Below are 19,203 nucleotides of genomic sequence, written 5' to 3'. Positions count from 1 at the left end.
TATATGGAAGTGAGGTATGGGGTCCACTCAGTCTTTCCAGCTACACTAGATGGGACAAGCATCCAGCAGAAACCCTACCTGCTGAATTCTGTAGAATGATTCTGAAAATACAAAGGAAAACTCCAAACAACACATGTAGGGCAGAATTACGCTGGTTTCCATTATTGATAAATGTACAAAAAAGATCTCTAAATTTCTGGATGCACGTAAACACAAGCCCAACAAATACATTGCACTTTAAAGCTCTGAAAACCCAAGAACTGAACCCCAAAAAGAGTCCCCTGAAGCAGCTGGTGCTGAGACTCACTAACCCTTTAATAAATACTAAGACCAACCAACCTCAGGCCAGCACTGCATTCCAAACAAATAATAGGATAAATCAGCTATAAAACAAACAAACATGAGGATAAACCAGGCTATAAAACAAAGCAAGAACAATTATTTGAAACACTGGAACGCTGAAATCAAAACACAAAACAAACTAGAAGTCTATCGGGCCCTAAAAACAAACTATGCTTTGGAAGAATACCTCTTAACTGTCAGACAGGAAGCAGCGACAGATCCTCACCAAAGACAGGCTCAGTGACCACAGTCTAGCCATTGAAAAGGGGAGACACAAAAAGACGTGGTTGCCAAAAGGGCAACGAACATGTGGTCAGTGCATGACAGATGAGGTGGAGACAGAGGTGCACTTCCTCCTTAAATGTGACAAATTTGAAAAACAGCAACGGGCTTTTGTCAAGGAGTTGGAACATGTGATTCCAGAGTAGCAGGAAATGGACAACGCAGGTAAGCTGAGGGTGGTCCTGGGAGGGGGGCCAGCGGCGAGCATTGCAGTATGATTTATATTTTCCTGCCACAACCTGAGAGACGGTGGGTGACGGCACCTATTGCTATTGTTGTTGTTTAATATCATAATCATTGTTGTTGCTGTTATTATAATCATAGTTGTATTGTGTTGTTGTTTTACATGCTTTGGCAATATGTACACAAATGTATGTCATGCCAATAAAGCACATATTGAACTGAATTGAATTGAAAATTGAATTGAAAGACAGACAGACAGACAGACAGACAGAGGGAGAGAGACACACAGAGATCAACAAACAGAGAGAGAGAGAGAGAGAGAGAGACAGACAGAGACAAACAGACACAGAGACAGGCAGAGAGAGAGAGACAGAGAGCCAGAGAGACAGAGAGAGGCAGACAGACAGCACAATTCACATTTCAGCCCAACTGACAAGTTGAATCGTGGTATTGACAGGCACTAAAAGGAAAATAACTTCTCTGGCGTTCTGGCAGTACTCATTAGAAACGACATGCCAAGTCTCTCTCTTGTTCTTTTTCACAAGTGTGATGTTGTCCACAACACTTGGATGCCAACACACGTTGTAGTGCTAGAATTCACACTTCTGTGGCGGTCTTAAGTAGAAGGGACCTGTTGGAGGACTGCAACACAACCACAACCGATGAGACATACAGCAGTTACCACTTACTAACACAGGACAACCTGAACTGAAACAAAATACATCCAAATGAGACAGACTGCTGTACTTTAAATGGGATAGTGATCAACATTAGGTCTATGGGTCATGAACGATTACATTTTTGTACCAAGTGAACCTTTTAGCAATAGCCAGGCATACTAAGCTTTACCAGCTGGGTCAGTGCCACATGATTATGATGAGCCCAGTTTGATGTCTTTTTAATTGCTTAATAAATGTCTCTGGGATTCAGCTTGTGGGCACTAAGGCTTGTTTAACTCTTAACCTCACATCAGGACCACCCCCACTGGGCTCATCCCAACCAAAGATTCCTTGCTAATATTAGCCCAAGGATATTTGGTTGACATAGGACAGCGATGACCCGACGCCAAATCTATAGGCTACCTGCTAAGCCACACTGATTTTGGTCCGAATCGAGCCAGACAATCTAGACGTGAAACAAAATAAGGATTACATGCAACAATGTGTCAGCCCATCCATACATTTATCTTAGATAGCCTATTTATTCTACACAGTGATACCATGACACATCCAATGTAGTCCATTTCATGCAACACACCAAATCAAATTCATGCAAGACATTATCCAGTTCTGGCTCGAAAAAAAGCACAAATCAAGTCTAAATATGATAAATATAATCTGAATTACTTTTATGGCCATGTTCCATTAATGTTTAGCTCTTAGTAAAAAGGGGTTGTCCAAACCCTGTTGTACCGTGTTTCCAACAGGGAAATTATGTATGTCAATTCTCAGAGAAAGTAGGCATACTACGATTTTGAGTTTTATTTAGTTTAGGTGAAACTGGGTCTTTAAAGCGGCACCAGGGGAGTTTTTTGTTTCAACATATTAAATTCACTTTGGTAGCATAATGTGATATCTATAGGAGAATGACCCAATTGCCGTTCAGCTCAGTTCCCTCGAGGCCTTGATTTCGCTATGCATTTCGTCTGCCCCCCCCCCCCCCCGAGTATGAAACCTCCCGGGAATATAGGGTTTGCTTTACAGCACACATACATATAAGTACCACAATCGTTCTTTACCTCGTCCATGAACATAGCTCCTTTTCTTCCATGAAAGTCTTTTGAGCTACAGCTTCTAAATAAATACGCTACACCGTGAAGAGCTGTCTTCACAGCAGTTGATGTAAAAGACATTGCCGAAATCCAAAAAGTTACCTAGTGCCACTTTAAGCGACAAATAATATGGTTAAGATGAACAGGAAAAATTAGGCCAATCCACAACTGAACCACAATACTCGCTACATGAAAACTGCTGACCAACTACTAGATTAACAGTAATTAATTACATTTAATTGGGAATTTGCACTGACACCTGTGAGATGGCTCATTATGTACTTTGCACAAATTCCTTGGCATTTAAACAGATAATACAGACGGATTTTTTTTTTTTAGTATTGACAATGTAGAAAACATGTAGTTAGAGTAGTTAAGGGCTAACAGAGCTCTGAAAAGCTACATTCGATCTACAAGTGTTTATAACACATGTGAATATACCCAAAACATATACGGTAAATTGACCCACAGATTGAACATAAATGCACATGTATGACATCTGAAAATATGGCCTTATCTGGTTTGATGAGATGTACAGAAGCCATGTTGTAACCAGCAAAGGCACACTAATGTTGGTCTTTAAAGGGTTTATGACCACTTCCTGTTCCTCTGTCTGGAGCGATAGAATGAGAGGAAATAGGTCAGACTGGACAGGAAGTGTCATCATCACACAAAGGAAGATGGGACAGTCTCATCTCAGCCACTGTTGCCCTGATGTAGTCCTGTGTGCACTTAAAACACACCTATACACGCTTATGCAGCCTTAACCGCGGTTAACGATGGTGTCGATGCTCTCCTGGATGTCAGCCATTTTCTTCAGCACTTGGTTAACCTTGGCTTCATCAAACTCCAGACACACAAACTCTGAGTCCTTCAGGAGAGAAAGGGGGGGGGGTCACACAGAAAGACAAAAAAGTCATTAATTTACCTTTACTTTTAATAAACCACAGGTAAATTTTACAAGTGCACGGTGATGATCAGAGTTGTGACTTTGAATTTGCGACAGATATACATATTATGGAGGAATAGTTCAATATGTTAATCTACATTTTTGGATTTGAGATGAACTTGTGAAAAAGTTGGTTAAGAAAAATTGTTAGCCCTAGGCTAATGAGTAAAGAATATTAATGATCAGCTTCAGGAGGTCTATTTCCTGTTTGAGAGGGGCTGCTAATGACCCCGGTAGGCATCCAGCAATTGAGCTAAGCTAGGCTAAACCTACTAGTCAACATACCTTCAAACTCCACGCAAAGACGTAAAAAAGATATCCACAGGTTTATTTGATTCTATGCAAGAAGGAAACACAGTAAAAACCCTGGAAATTAAACTATTCCTTAATATTCACAGACTAACGTTTGAGTGATAAGTACAAGCAAGGATTGGTGGTTTCACATTTTGATGATTTGATCTGATAGGCTGTATGGACATGAGTGTGTCTGATGACATCATGAGTACCGGAAAAAAAAGACCGTCTGAGAGAAGACTCAAGAATCAAGAAGAATTTTATTGTCATTGTGTCAAGCACAACGAAATTGCAGAAGATGAATTGGGACAGTGCCTTCAAAAAGAAAAAAACTGAATGCTATATTTTATATATACATAAATCCTGCATGATTTTGCTCCTTATTTGTTGAGCACTTTCCCTACCATTGAGTGTTTGTTTCTTTTAGCAACGTTTATGTATAAATATATATATTTATAAAGGAGACGGTACAAAATGCACAATGATTAAAGTAATAAGTGATGTTAGAAAATATGAGTGTTCGGTTTGACTTTAAGTCCCCTTTTGTGCAACAGTTTAAAAATCGAGTGTAACAATTTACCCTTAATATCATCATCACATTATGGCTACGGAAGACTGTGACAGAAAATTGCCTCTTTAATTTCCCATTCTGGTTTGAAAAGTTGTAGGTGGGGAGATGAATTTACAGGAGCTGCTCAACCTGTGTTGTTTTCAGACCTCACTACATGGCAATTAAAAATGGATGACTTGATTCAGATAAGGCATTGAGCACATGCTACGAGCCCTCCCTTCCTCGCTGATGTTTACTGGCTGGACGGCAACAGCCGAGTCAGCCCTACACGTGTGGTTATCTACGAGTGACTGAGTGACTGAGTGATGGAGTTTCCCCATTGGTCGGACAGTCGAGTTGGAGTTTCCCCATTGGCCGCACAAACAGTTTTCTATTATGTCATCAGCTGTTCATGCAACCCATGTCAAAACAGCCGCTTTTTAAATGTAGAAATTCAAAAACAGCCGTTTAATAAATGTAGTCGTGGTCCAGCCATAGACATGTAGGTCAGGTGAATCGGCCATACTAAATTGTACCTAGGTGTGAATGTGTCGGCCCTGTGATGGACTGGCGGCCTGGACAGGGTGTCTCCCCGCCTGCCGCCCAGTGACTGCTGGGATAGGCTCCAGCATCCCGCGACCCCGATTGGGATAAACGGCTTGAATAATGGATGGATGGATGTTATTCCTCACACTGGACGGGATTTTATTCTGTTCACCTGTGAATTACCGAGTTAACGCTATTTTGAAAGTACTTTTATAAAGAAGTTTTTGCTATCATACAAGAGCACCTTGATGCCAACAATACTTACTGTCGCCATCCAACAGTTGAGCCTTCAGGCTACTACAGGAAAAAAGTAATTCTGCATAACTAACAATAGCACACGTAACCTGCAGTGGTGTAATATGGGATGCCAAGGGCGTGCTGTCCCGGTTCTGAGCATCTGAGGAGAGGCAGACTGCTTCTGATCTGGGTGGAAGCACCAAGAGAGACAGACAGGAGGCCTCCCCTGTCTGTCATTCTCATAGAGCGAGAAGACGACAGACTCTACAGGGACCGGCTGACATGAATGTCACAGAGCTCTGATGCACAGATGACGACAACGCCTCACTTAGGAAACTCTTCTCAGACAATTAAACCCAAAGTTCAACAAGCAAGTTCTCCATTTTTTTTTTTGTGGATTTTTTTCTCCCCAGTTGTATCCAGCCAACTACCCCACTATTCTGAGTTGTCCCGGTCACTGCTCCACCCGCTCTGCCGATCTGGGGAGGGCTGCAGACTACCACATGCCTCCTCCGATACACGTGGAGTCGCCAGCTGCTTCTTTTCACCTGACAGTGAGGAGTTTCACCAGGGGGACGTAGTGCGTGGGAGGCTCAGGCTAATCCCCCCAGTTCCCTCTCCCCCCCGAACAGGCGCCCCAGCTGACCACAGGAGGCGCTAGTGCAGCGACCAGAACACATACCCACATCCAGCTTCCCACCCACAGACACAGCCAATTGTGTCTGTAGGGACGTCCGACCAAGCCAGAGGTAACACGGGGATTCGAACCAGCGACGCCCATGTGGGTAGTTAACGGAATAGACTGCTACACTACCCAGATGCCCTCAAGTTCTCTATTTTAACCACCGACTGGGTTCCTAGAATAGAATAGCATCGTTGAATGATGCCTGGTTACCTGATGACTTTACTTTAAAGAAAAGTACATTGATTATATAAAAAATAAGAATAAAAAAAATGAGGCAATCTCACAATTGTTTTTCAAAGTTCAAGCCAGGCAACCAGGTGCTATTGTTAAAGATCTCCAAGAGACCAAAATGAGGAGGAACAGACAGAAAACCAATCCTTACTTTCCATCAACACACTTTCTGTATCACAATCAAATACCAAAAAATGACATCAATTTGAGGCCCTTTCAAAATACGTTTGGATTCACTGAGTTTTTCATCTATGGAAAAAACAACAACTTCTGGAACCTGTTTTGGATGTTGCATCATCCCCCTCTCACAAACATGTCTCTCCTCTCAAAGATGGACCTGACCAAGTACGTAATCTTAAACCTACATTTTTCTACCTGGCTGGAGACATGGTGGCTTCCATCTTTAGAAGAAAAAAAGGTAATATCAGTGGTAGGACACTGGTAGCCAGAAAAGTTGGAGGGGACCCTTATGTCATAAATTGTTAATGCCAACCACTTTCTTTTTTTTTAATCCACTTCTTTTCATGGCAGTGTCAAAGCTCTTCAAAATCCATCTCAGCAGATAAAAAGATGCACAACTGTGGCATAGTCAGAATGTTTTCCCCGCCACCGAGTTGAAAAATTGATGGACTGGAAATCCATACTTTCAGGTCTGTTGTGCATAACCAAGACCTACCAACCCACTTTCTCTCTCTCCCAGTAGAACCCCCCCCATACATTCTCGTCTTGATGCATGCTCAATAATCCAGGTAAGGAAATCACAGAAAGGTGAATCAGTTCATGTGGACACAACGTTTATCGACAGAAACGTTTCATCACTCATCTAAGTGACCGCTTCAGTCTCAACTGACTGCAGGTATCCCCACCCTTATAAACAATACAGTGGCATAATGACTGAAACCAACGATCGCTTTCATATGCAAATTACCGTGACCATTAACTACAGTTACAATGGCCATGTGTACTAGTTACAAAGAATTGGGGAATAGTTGCAATCACAGCATTGTAAGACAGTGACGAATGTTTGTTCCCTGGTCACATATGTTCTCCATTGCCTTTGCAGGAATTTTCAGCCTAAGCATTGCACTTTGACCCTTATTCACTTTGCATTTTAAGCTTTTATGCTATTTTATTTGTATATATCACCTTTTTTTAAAATCTATTTTGTTACGTATTTCTTATTCATTGCCTTTCTATGGCTTATGTAACACACTTTGCCTTTGTGAGAGAGAGATACACTATATGTACAAAAGTATTGGGACATCTGGCCATTACACCTACAGGAGCTTTTAGGACATCCCATTCTAAATCCATAGGCATTAATATGTAGTTGTTCCCACCTTTGCAGCTATAACAGCTTCCACTCTTCTGGGAAGGCTTTCCACGAGATTTTGAAGTGTGTCTGTGGGAATTTTTGCCCATTCATCCAGAAGAGCATTTGTGAGGTCAGGCACTAATGTTGGCCGAGAAGACCTGGCTTGCAATCGCCCTTCTAGTTCATCGCAAAGGTATTTGATGGGGTTGAGGTCAGGGCTCTGTGCAGGCCAGTCAAGTTCTTCCACACCAAACTCACCCAATCATGTCTTAATGGACCTTGCTTTGTGCAATAGGGCACAGTCATGCTGGAACAGAAAAGGGCCCTCCCCAAACTGTTCCCACAAAGTTGGAAGGATAGCATTGTCCAAAATGTCTTGGTATGCTGAAGCATTAAGATTTCCCTTCACTGGAACTAAGGGGCCTAGCCCAACCCCTAACCCCTGAAAAACAACCCCATACCATTATCACTCCTCCACCAAACTTTACAGTTTGCCCAATGCAGTCAGGCAGGTAACGTTCTCCTGGCCTCCGCCAAACCCAGTCTTGTCCATCAGACTGCCAGGCAGAGAAGCGTGATCCGTCACTCCACAGAACACATTTCCACTGCTCCAGGGTCCAGTGGCAGCGTGCTTTACACCACTCCATCCGACGCTTGGCATTGTGCTTGGTGATGTAAGGCTTGCATGCAGCTGCTCGGCCATGGAAACCCATTCCACGAAGCTCCCGGTGCACAGTTTTTGTGCTGATGTTAATGCCAGAGGAAGTTTGGAGCTCTGCAGTTATTGAGTCAACAAAGCGTTGGTGACTTTTACGCACTATGCGCCTCAGCACTCGTTGACCCCGCTGTGTGACTTCACATGGTCAGCCACTTCGTGGCTGAGTTGCTGTTGTTCCTAAATGCTTCCACTTTTCAATAATACCACTTACAGTTGACCGTGGAATAGCTAGCAGGGAAGAAATTTCACAAACTGACTTATTGCAAAGGTGGCATTCAGAATGACCCATTCTTCCACAAATGTTTGTAAATGCAGACTGCATGGCTAGCTGCTTGATTTTATACACCTGTGGCAATGGGTCTGAATGAAACACCCGAATTCAATGATTAAGGGGTGTGTCCCAATACTTTTGTACATATAGTGTATGCTATATAAATAAAACTTGCCATGACTTGAATAGTCCCTGCGTTACGCTGGAGAGCTGTTAAGGTGGACTCTCCGTTGCAGAACAAGGACTTCCTGATCTTCCACTGCCAAACATCCTGTCTCTCTGGGCATTTCTGTGTCACTTAAGAGGCGTACTGATAAGACATGCCTGACAGGACACTTTGATGGCTTCTGCCTGAAACAGCAGCAGCGTGTGTGCTTGTATTCTAACACTAGCTTGTTATTATCTAAAATGTCCTCTGAGACATGACACTAATTAGATGTGAGCAGGAGATGGATGTGTCACAGACATGGAGAAAGGGGTAACAAAGCACCTAAATGCCCCATTAAATTCAGTGTGATCAGTCCCACGCTTACATACATACAGCTTCAGACAACACACATTTGTTTACAAAAGTTACCAAAACCAATCGGTGGCAGAGTCGGGTGTGGACCTGCTGTCCCGAGATAGTCTAATTGGCTCAGGGCAGATAAATTGGTTGAGCTACTGCTGGCCCTGTGTATTTTTGAGAAAAAAGACAGATCAACAATGCCATCCAAAACGGTGATATGAGCCATATATCAAGCCATATCTAACATTTAATGAAGTCTAATTAAACACTGGATAATGTTTAACTTTGTAATTCAGCACCTATCGCTTGCTCTTCCACATCCAACATTCAAGTTCCTTCTTTCTTTTCTTTTTGTGGCAGACTCAATGCATTTCCTGTGCAGGTAACATTACGTTTGAATACTTGGCGGGAATGGCAGACCCTGCTGGCACCAACAAAAAATAACATATAGAGGAGTAATTACAGCACGCCAATGGCTACTGGATCATAAATGTCGACAGAGAAAGAAAGCCACTTTATTTTGTCATTATATTCTTAAAATGAATTGTATCGTTACAATGAAATTTGTTCTCTGCATTTAACCTATCCTATTGTATAGGAGCAGTGGGCAGCTGCAGCACCCGGGGACCAACTCCAGTTCCTCTTTCCATTGCCTTGGTCAGGGGCACAGACAGGAGTATTAACCTTAACATACATGTCTTTTTGATGGTGGGAGGAAACCGGCGCACTCAAGAGGAAACCCACACAGACACGGGGAGAACATGCAAACACCACACAGAAAGGACCTGGGACGGCCTGGGGTTTGAACCCAGGACCTTCTTGCTGTGAGGCAACAGTGCTAACCACTGGGCCACCGTGCTGCCCAAAAGGTATCAAATATGGCATTCTAATATAAAAAAAAAAAATGCATCACATCTTTAAAATGCCATCTATATCTGGGTATGTTTCTGGATTATGAACATTCAGTTGAGGGAATGGTGTGATGCAAGAGTGAGTTATACCAGAGTCCATTGAGTCTGAGTAGGAGAAGGACTTCAGGGTAATTTGCATTACTTTGACTATATTTGGATCCAGGGAGGACATTTCTAGCACCTTTTCCAACGATGTTGTAAGTATATTACACAGATTGCATTTAAACCTGGCTAAATAAATATTAACAATGTCACATGTAAAATGGGATCATAGGAAGGTCAACCTGAGGACCAGCTAGTTAGTCATTTTAGTATCAGCTCTGCTCGCACAAATTCCAACTGGTAGTAGAGTCAATGGCTTTAAGTTAAGAATTCAAAACCATGTTTGCATACCTTCATTCAACCGGGTATCACGAGATTTCGGGTCATAGTCATGAAATTTAATCTATGAAATCCTGCTGGGGGACACGATGTCACTGAAATGTTCTTGTCCGGCACCACGAAGTTGTATCCAGTGCATTCCTATGAGCCAAGTTTTTAGGGTTAGGGTTAGGGTTAGGCTTAAAATAACAGGCAGAATCCACTATCGGAATTACAAACTAATGATTACCGGACTCCGATTGTTTTTAACCGCCGTAGTTTTTGTGTTTTCAAATATATGTAAGTGACCGGCATTCTCCCCGGAGGCCAGACCAGCATCTTGATAACCTGACTCGCGCAAGAAAAACTTGGTCCATAGGAGTGCATTGGATACAACTTTGTGATACTGGACAAGAACATTTCAGTGACATCATGTCCCCCAGCACGATTTCATAGATTAAATTGAATGACTATGACATGAAATCTCATGATACCGGGTTGCTTCATTCACAATGAAAAGTCAAGGTTGGTTTTTGCATTATAAAACAAAATAAAAAACAAAAATGTAAACACCAAACACATCCTTCGCAAATAGCAAGCAGAGTTAGACTGAAAATGTGGCGATAAAACCACTCCACATTTTCTTCCAGGTTTATTTTCAAAATCCAGAATGTTCCGTCTGTTCTGTGACATGTCCCAGGAGTAAAGAGACACAGAAGAAGTGGCGTTGTGTGGAAAAGTAGATCACATTTTTCTCACTATTTAATTATTATACATACTAAATGAGCCCAGGGCCCATGGTAAAAAGAGGATAACTTTAGAATTAAACTGTGATGAGGGGAGGACTGGGGAGGAGGGAGGAGAAGAGGGATGGGGCTAGGTCACCCAAGATCAAGACTAGGTCAACTCTCATGCTATGCTGTTCTTGTGTATCTACCTAGTATGTAAACATCTCAGATGTGTTATGTGTGTTGGAGTCGATTTGCAGCCATTTTATATCTAATGATGCAATGTCCATAGGGCGCCCGTGACGTCCACCTCATCTGTGGCATTTAACAGACTGCTCTCTTTCCACTCCAAGTCTATTTTCCTAGACTCATGTGTTTCAGCTGTGTCACAGCTGCCTCCAGCTCCACCAACTCCACTCCTGACTCCAGCAGCACCAGCCCAACTCCCAGCACACAGTCCACTCTGATTTTGCCCATTCCCTGCTTCGCCCCCAGCAGTTTCCCATTGCCCAGGCTTCCTCCCTGTGTATTTAAGCTTGCCCCTGGCTAGTTAGTTTGCTTGTTCGTTGATCCCTTTCATGACTAAAAGCCGCTACCTCTGTGTAGTCCTGTCTGGCCCCAGATTAGCTGATCAACTGGTCTCCTGCCTGCTTTCCTGTCTTGCCTGTTTTCCTATAAGCCTCAAATGAAACTCTGAGCTAAGTTCCAACTAGCACCTGTGTCTGCCTGTTTGTGTGCAATGGAATCCGAGCCAGTAACCCTTTTCACATCATTGAAATACACTCGTGAATGTTGCAAAGACATTTGAAATAAAACTGAATACATCAAAACTCACCACTACCTGACATCCTCTTCCTCATTCAGCTGCTATGATGAAGATGTAAAACACTATACACCCTATCATTTTCCCTGAGAAAATTCGACCAGATACTAACTGTTCAAATGAACAACCACAAAAGTCTTCATGATTACCCAAATCATTAGGACTTTTGTCTACTAGCTATTGTCTTAAATATGACCATGATAGGAAGTGCAAAAAAAAAAATCAGGATTCAGGCATCAGGAATCAGGAACACTGTCATTTCTTTCCATGTACTTGCATACATGAAATGAAACAAAATATAATTTCCCTCAGCCCACAGCAGTGCAACACAGACAAAAACACATATCCAAAAACTACAAGAACTACAAGAACACACATATCCAAACTAAACAAAAAATCATTATCCAAGGGAACAAACGCCAGCCTGGATGACTGTCGGAACTGCCAGTCTGCATGGGCTAGCTGTAATGCAGCCATTAAAACCAGGAAAAGACAACACTTATGCCATATCACGATATAACAATATCCAAAATCCCACACGATATCTAGTCTCATGTCACGATATCGATAAGATATCGATACATTGCCCAGCCTAATTGGCTCAGGACAGGTTGAAACACAGCTGCACCCCCATGAAGTCTCACACCAGAGCCTTGGGGGGGGGCTGAAGGCTGCACGGACACGGACCCTCCTAGCTCTCTCCCCAACAAGCCACTTTGATGGGCATCTATTCTTAGTCTTTTAAAAGGTTGTTTTTAACTCTGATGTTACCTACTCTGGTAAATCATTAGTCTTTGTGTTTTTAATAAATGAGCTGTTGCACCCTCGTTAACCATCAGTGTCCGTGTCTGTGCCAGAGGTCTACCAGATGGGCTTAAATTTGGAGAAATCCAAAGCATGCCTTCAACTCAAAATGTACATTGCCAGTGATGAAACCGGATTGAGGATCTGTAAAAGTATGGACAGCTATCTCATGAGAGTCATTACGTCCGATGATTGTTCTGCATGGTCATATCATGGCCAAAGAATATGAGGCCATTTCACAGGACCAGGTGCAGCCAAACTGTTCTCTCATCTTCTTCTGGCTTGTTCCCTGTTTCCCAGGGGTCGCCACAGCGGTTTTGATAATTTCCATTGGTACCCTGTGAGGGTACAGCATCGTTGGCGGTCTTGTCAATCCGCATACTGATTTGGCAAAATTTTACGTCAGATTGCACAGGCTGATATCAAACAAAATCTACATGATCAAGATTTAAGCCAAACATTACCGGAGTGGAAGGTGGTTTTCATCACTCACCCCATGAGTGGTGGTTAACATACAAAGACCATAAAAAGGCAGTCAGCTTGAGTGCTTGCACACAATCGGTAAAACGTATGCAGGCTAACAAAGTGAGCGAGGTTGTGCCATCCAGCAGGGACTTTATGTTGTCCTGCCGTTTAGCAAGGCAGTTATGACCTAAACGCTATTGCAGCACAGCTCAGAGAGAAACACAAGCAGACAGCTGTTGAATACATTACTGTAGTAATGTACGCCAAAACAACAGTTTTCCTGGATAACACTCCCCCCCTTTTCTCCTCAGTTGTATCCGGCCAATTATCCCATTCTTCCGAGCCATCCTGGTCTCTGCTCCACCCCTCTGCCGATCCAGGGAGGGCTGCAGACTAGCACATGCCTCCTCCGATACATGTAGAGTCACCAGTCGCTTCTTTTCACCTGACAAGAGAGGAGTTTCGCCAGGGGGATATAGCGCGTGAGAGGATCACGCTATTCCCTTCTGTTCCCCCTCGAACAGGCGCCCCGACCGACCAGAGGAGGCGCTAGTGCAGCGACCAGGAAACATACCCACATCCGGCTTCCCATCCACAGACACGGCCAATTGTGTCTGTAGGGACGCCCGACCAAGCCGGAGGTAACACGAGGATTCGAACCGGCAATCCCCGTGTTGGTAGGCAATGGAATAGACCACTATGCTACCTGGATGCCCCCTAGATAACAATTAAACAGAGACATAAATATAACCTACTATCTTCCCCTCAGTTTCAAGAATAAGCTGCGGGACAATGAGAATGTATATTTTGAATGTAATGATATAAACATATGCAAGACTACGTGGATACGCTGCATAACCTGGCATACATAGCATAACATAGCATACGCTGCATAACCTGGCATACGCTGCATAACCTGGCATATGTAGCGTAACACGGCTCAAAAAGACTGTTGCACTCGTGGCAGTGAGTAAACTACACCTTGATCTCACCCTCATAAACCTTTTATTGTTCTAGTACGGCTCTTGAAACACTTAGCGCTTACTGCTTGTCATCCATTTTCCTGGCATCATAAACCACTTAAGTGGTGAGCTCAATTTGCGTCCTTTGCAGCACATGGATCCATTCAGTTTTGCATCAATCGTAAATGATGTGAATTTTTCATTTGATGCCACTCACCATGCTGAAAATTCATTATGCTATACCTATGGTACGGACGCTGTACCCAGCACAGCCTGTAATCTGGCTGACAAAAAAGTTACATCTTTCTACGCGTCCTGATATATACAGAAGTTACTTATTACCCCCTTTCAATGCTTCTGCTAACATTTTAAAAAAGTAAAAAGAAAAAAAAGCTGTGAAACATCAAATGATATTCCCATGACAATACACAACGTAGGTAAGATGACAGTGGTGAAGGAATAAGTCAGAGGGGAAACTTGCAAAAACGGTATGATTTATGCTTTGATAAGTAGTAATTTTAACGCTTTTTATATTTTACCTTTACAGTCCACCACAATCTAACTACCACTTTTCATGCAGGATAAATTGTGGATGGATTCAAAATCCAATGGAAAAAAACATTCAGGTGTTTATTCGTACTGCAACTGTCAAAAAAAAGAGAAAGAAGACTCTCTTTACCTACACCGATCGGCCAAACCCCAAAACATTAAAACCACCTCTTAATATTGTGTAGGTCCCCTTTGTGCCACCAAAACAACTCTGACCCATCGAGGCATGGACTCCACAAGACCTCTGAAGGTGTCCTCTGGTATCTGCACCAAGATATTAGCAGCAGATCCTTTAAGTCTTGTAAATTGCGAGGTGGGGCCTCCATGGATTGGACTTGTTTTTCATGCACATCCCACAGATGCTCGCTCAGACTGAGATCTTGGGGATTTGGAGGCCAAGGCAACACCTTGAACTCTTTGCCATGTTCCTCAAACCATTCCTGAATAATTTTTGCAGTGTGGAAGGGCGCATTATCCTGCTGAAAGAGGCCACTGCCATCAGGGGAATACAGTTGCCATGAAGGGGTGTATCTGGTCTGCAACAATGTTTAGGTAGGTGGTACATCCACATGAATGTCAGGACCCAAGTTTTCCCAGCAGAACATTGCCCAGAGCATCACACTGCCTTCACCGACTTGCCTTCTTCCCATAGTGCATCCTGGTGCCATCTCTTCCCCTGGTAAACGATGGCACCCGGCCGTCCACATGATGTAAAAGAAAATGTGATTCATCAGACCAGCCCACCTTCTGCCATTGCTCCATGGTCCAGTTCTGATGCTCATGTGCCCATTTTAGGTGCTTTTGACAGTGGACAGGGGTAATCATGGGTCCTCTGACCGGTCTGCGACTACGCAGCCCCATACACAGCAATCCGCAATGCACTGTGTTCTTACACCTGTCTATCATTCCCAGCATTCACTTTTTCAGCAGTTTGAAGAATTGGACTAGACCGGGGGGGGGGGGGGGGGCGCTACACAATATTAGGCAGTTGGTTTTAATATTTTGGCTGATCGGTGTCTATAAATAGGTTTTTTTTTGGGGAGGGGGGGATTTTTTCCCCCTTTTTCTCCCCAGTTGTATCCGTCCAATTACCCCACTCTACTGAGCCATGCCACCCCGGTCACTGCTCCACCCCCTCTACCGATCCGGGGAGGGCTGCAGACTACCACATGCGTCCTCTGATACATGTGGAGTCGCCAGCCGCTTTTTTTCACCTGACAATGAGAAGTTTCACCAGGGGGACGTAGCGTGTGGGAGGATCACGCTATTCCCCCAGTTCCCCCTCCCCCTCCGAACAGGCGCCCCAACCGACCAGAGGAGGCGCTAGTGCAGCGACCAGGACACATACCCACATCCGGCTCCCCACCCGCAGACACAGCCAATTGTGTCTGTAGGGACACCCGACAAGCCGGAGGCAACACGGGGATTTGAACCAACAATCCTCATGCTGGCAGGCAACAGAATAGACTGCCACGCCACCTGGACGCCCCGTCTATAAATAGGTTTACGTGCATAAATGTGGATGTATCCTGTATGGTTGTCCTTCATGTAGTCATGTGGTGTTTACTGTATTTATGGATCTGTATGTGTCTGTGTATGTGAGGCTCTATACAGACTGTGGCAACAAATTTCCTTGGAAAAGGACAACAAAGATATCGACCTATCTTTACCTGTGGCCAAACTAAAGGGGTGATGCAACACCAGCCACCCAATACTGGAATCCTTTTGTGGCATTTATGTTGTCAAACTCAATGAGCCATTTCAGCAGGCTGACAAACAAACCTCTACTTGGACGTTTGAGTACATTTTGAGAACATAGTTGAAGGCTGCTAGGTTTTAGGATGTTTGAGCATCACTGGCCAGTAAAAAAGAAAAAAACAGTTTTTCCTGCCTTGGATAACATTACTCGACATCACACCCAAAGTGTGGTGTACACGCAAACTAGACAATAGAAAATATCACATCATAATTTCTCTTTATAAACACAGAGAGGCTATGTGCTCTAACAAGTTCCTTTGATAGAAAAAAACCCCCATCTTAACTGATCTCCAAAAGTAAAAATCATGACTTTACACAAGACATAGGGCTACATGGAAAAATATCTATACAAATTAGACCAGAAATACTTTTAACAAACTGGTTCACTGTACTAACGTTTGACCGTCATGATGGCTTCTAAGTAAAAACAAGAAAGCCTAGCTGTCTAGCTTAGTATGTCTGCATGTCCTCCATCTGCATGCTTAACTGTTCACCTGCATATCTGTCTGTCTGTCTTTCTGACTGTTGTCTGACTTAGCATAATAGCTTTTAAACTTGCTATCATGGCAACCCAAAGGCTCCATGATGCCTGAGCATTAACATGTTAACACCGAGGCATGGTGGACCCTTGGGCAATCTGTTAACGCATTAACACACTGATGACATCTTAATGTGCTATGATGCCTTAACATGTTTACACATGGGCATCATGCGTGCAAATTTAATCCAATTTCTGTGAAATGATTGGATGTTGCCATTTGCTTTAAAGTGTTAACACATCGATAACGCCTTAACACATTAACATGGAGGCCTTGTGGACCCAGCTATAGTAGTAATTGTGTCCTAAAGGCATTTTAAATTTTGAGAGTTGTGTTTTGTTTAATTGTAAATTTGATGTTTGTCTTGATGGGTTTACCTTGGTCAGTTGAGAGTGAGAGTGAGCGAGAGAGAGAGAGAGAGGGGGGGGGGAGAGAGAGGGGGGGAGAGAGAGAGAGAAAATATAGCGCATGTTTGGCTTACATCACTAGATTGCGTACATGTGTAACCCCCCCCCAGCTGAGCTCGACCATCTAATTATTTCCTTTATTTCCAGAAAAATATTAAAGAAAAAAGAATAGAAAGAAAGACAGACAATCAAAGGTCTCACCTGTCCAGACCTGCCCAGTTCCAGCTCTACCAGGGCCACTGGGTTGCTGTGGGCCGCCTCCCCCCGGCTAGCAGAGGTCTGGAGGTCCACCCTCCAGGACAGCCCTCTGAGGCCTGGCTCCCAGCGGCTCTGCCCCAGTAGGCTCTCCCTGACGCGGGCCCGCTGGCTCTTCCAGAAGCGGGAGAGGGCGGCAGCCTGTTCGACACTCACTCCCCTGCTGCCCTGCTTCTTGGTCTGGGCTGTGAGGAATGCCTCGAGCTGCCCATGGTCCATGTCAGCTGAGGCAATGGACTGGAGGAGGAGAGGAGGGAAGAGTCACTCAGACCATTTCAGTGATAACAATTTGAGGCTCCATTTACACAAGTCTTTTTCATGACTTGCATCCAGACAGTGTCCAGATGTTGTTTATCCACCATACATTTACACCAGTTATCAAAAATGAGTCCACATAAGCCGGATAGAAATGTGAATGCACATCCCCAGCAAAACAATAGGCTTTCTCAGAATTCATAAATAATATAATCATGCTTCCTAAAGAAGGACTTTGAAACAAAGCTGTGGAAATTGCAATGATGATGGCAGAGTAGCAGGGGTGTAGTGGGGCATGTGTGTATGGGGCTGTATAGCTCCCCCACGTTTTAAACTTATTTCAAATGTGATTGTGGTTTTTGTGATGCAGAACATTTTTTTCCTTCCAAATTCAAACAAGGAAAATCACACAGCTGAAAACATACAAACTAGGGTGGCTCAGGTCGAGTCAGAGGACCCAGACCCAGTTTGTCTGTCTGCAAACGTGGGTTTTCTTTCTTCAAAGTATTTAAAAAGTAGTAGTGATATCTAAAAACAACACTACACTGCTGCAGAGTCGATAGGGACCATTTGGGTTTAAACGCTTCACTCAAGGGAGGCCAACACCAGTGACAGACACTTTATAGTGCTGCCACCTGCTGACGAATAAGAGGTTGACAAGAGCTTGTTGCAGGATACTGATTGAATGAACAGAAATAAAGAGAGTCGTTAATATCTGTTTTAAGGGCAAAAAGACATCGCATTAAAAAAAAAACAACTTTAAAACTGACCACCTAATCAGTATTTAGGCAATAAATCGTTATAAATCACTCCCAAATTCTGCGATTGCCTGAAAATGAGAATAATTTCTGCCTATAATCTTTAAAAATTCTCAGGCTTTAAATGTATAAATCAATAGACATTATTATTTATTCGTCATTTAATTCAAGGACTATCATAATTGGTAGGCAAAACCCAAACTAACCCATTTTCAACTTACAGCGCTTTTTATCGGTAGCAGGGCAGGTAAAGGGAAAGACAAACGCGTCCCTCGTTTCTTAATATAAAACAGTGGCAGAGGTTCATCGATACAGGGGGTTTGTAAACTAGCGTAGTTTAAAGCCGGAAGTCAGGGAAGAGGCAGAATCTAAGTCACATGACAGCATTGTAATTACCATAGCAAAAGGTTGCACTAAAACCACAGTCGGACATTATATTGTGAAAGAAAATAGCTCGTCAATTGTTTTTCCAGGGCCGTGTCTCTCGGGACGGGCTGATAATGAGGTTAGCTTGCGTTGTGCCCCATCGTGTCTCATCTGTCTGCGAGGCGGCCGGCAGTAAAGCGGATACCTTGAGAAGTCCTTTCATTTTCTCATGCAAGGCGTGGAACTCCTCCGCTGGCAGCTCGGGGTACAGCTCATTTTTCAGCAGCTCCTCGCTGATCTCCTCCTTGTTATGATATTCTTTTTGAGCTATTCCATTAAGCAGACCGGCGAGCGACTTCGTGGCTTCGACTTCCGCCATGA

The 19,203-nt window shown here is 43.5% G+C and overlaps 1 protein-coding gene across 1 annotated transcript; it reads right to left on the bottom strand.

Annotated features, from left to right (window-relative positions):
• Positions 1 to 2,680: 2,680 nt before the first annotated feature.
• Positions 2,681 to 19,203, bottom strand: commd1 (copper metabolism (Murr1) domain containing 1). The gene is made up of 3 exons (XM_056280926.1): positions 19,028 to 19,203; positions 17,390 to 17,680; positions 2,681 to 3,449 (listed from the first exon to the last, which is right to left on the bottom strand). The coding sequence occupies exons 1-3, from the start codon at positions 19,199 to 19,201 to the stop codon at positions 3,342 to 3,344; spliced, it is 573 nt and encodes a 190-aa protein (XP_056136901.1). The 5' UTR covers positions 19,202 to 19,203; the 3' UTR covers positions 2,681 to 3,341.

This window comes from Lampris incognitus, chromosome 5 (genome assembly GCF_029633865.1).
Source record: "Lampris incognitus isolate fLamInc1 chromosome 5, fLamInc1.hap2, whole genome shotgun sequence".
NCBI lineage: Eukaryota > Metazoa > Chordata > Actinopteri > Lampriformes > Lampridae > Lampris > Lampris incognitus.
The sequence above is the reverse complement of the archived record's forward strand: the minus strand, read 5'-3'. Positions and strand labels throughout refer to the sequence as shown.

Coding starts and splice junctions, on each gene's coding strand:
- commd1 (XM_056280926.1), bottom strand. CDS start 19,201: ATGGCGGAAGTCGAAGCCACGAAGTCGCTCGCCGGTCTGCTTAATGGA. Junction 17,681..19,027: donor AAATGAAAGGACTTCTCAAG/GTATCCGCTTTA, acceptor CTCCTCCTCCAG/TCCATTGCCTCAGCTGACAT. Junction 3,450..17,389: donor AACTGGGCAGGTCTGGACAG/GTGAGACCTTTG, acceptor TCTCTCCTGAAG/GACTCAGAGTTTGTGTGTCT.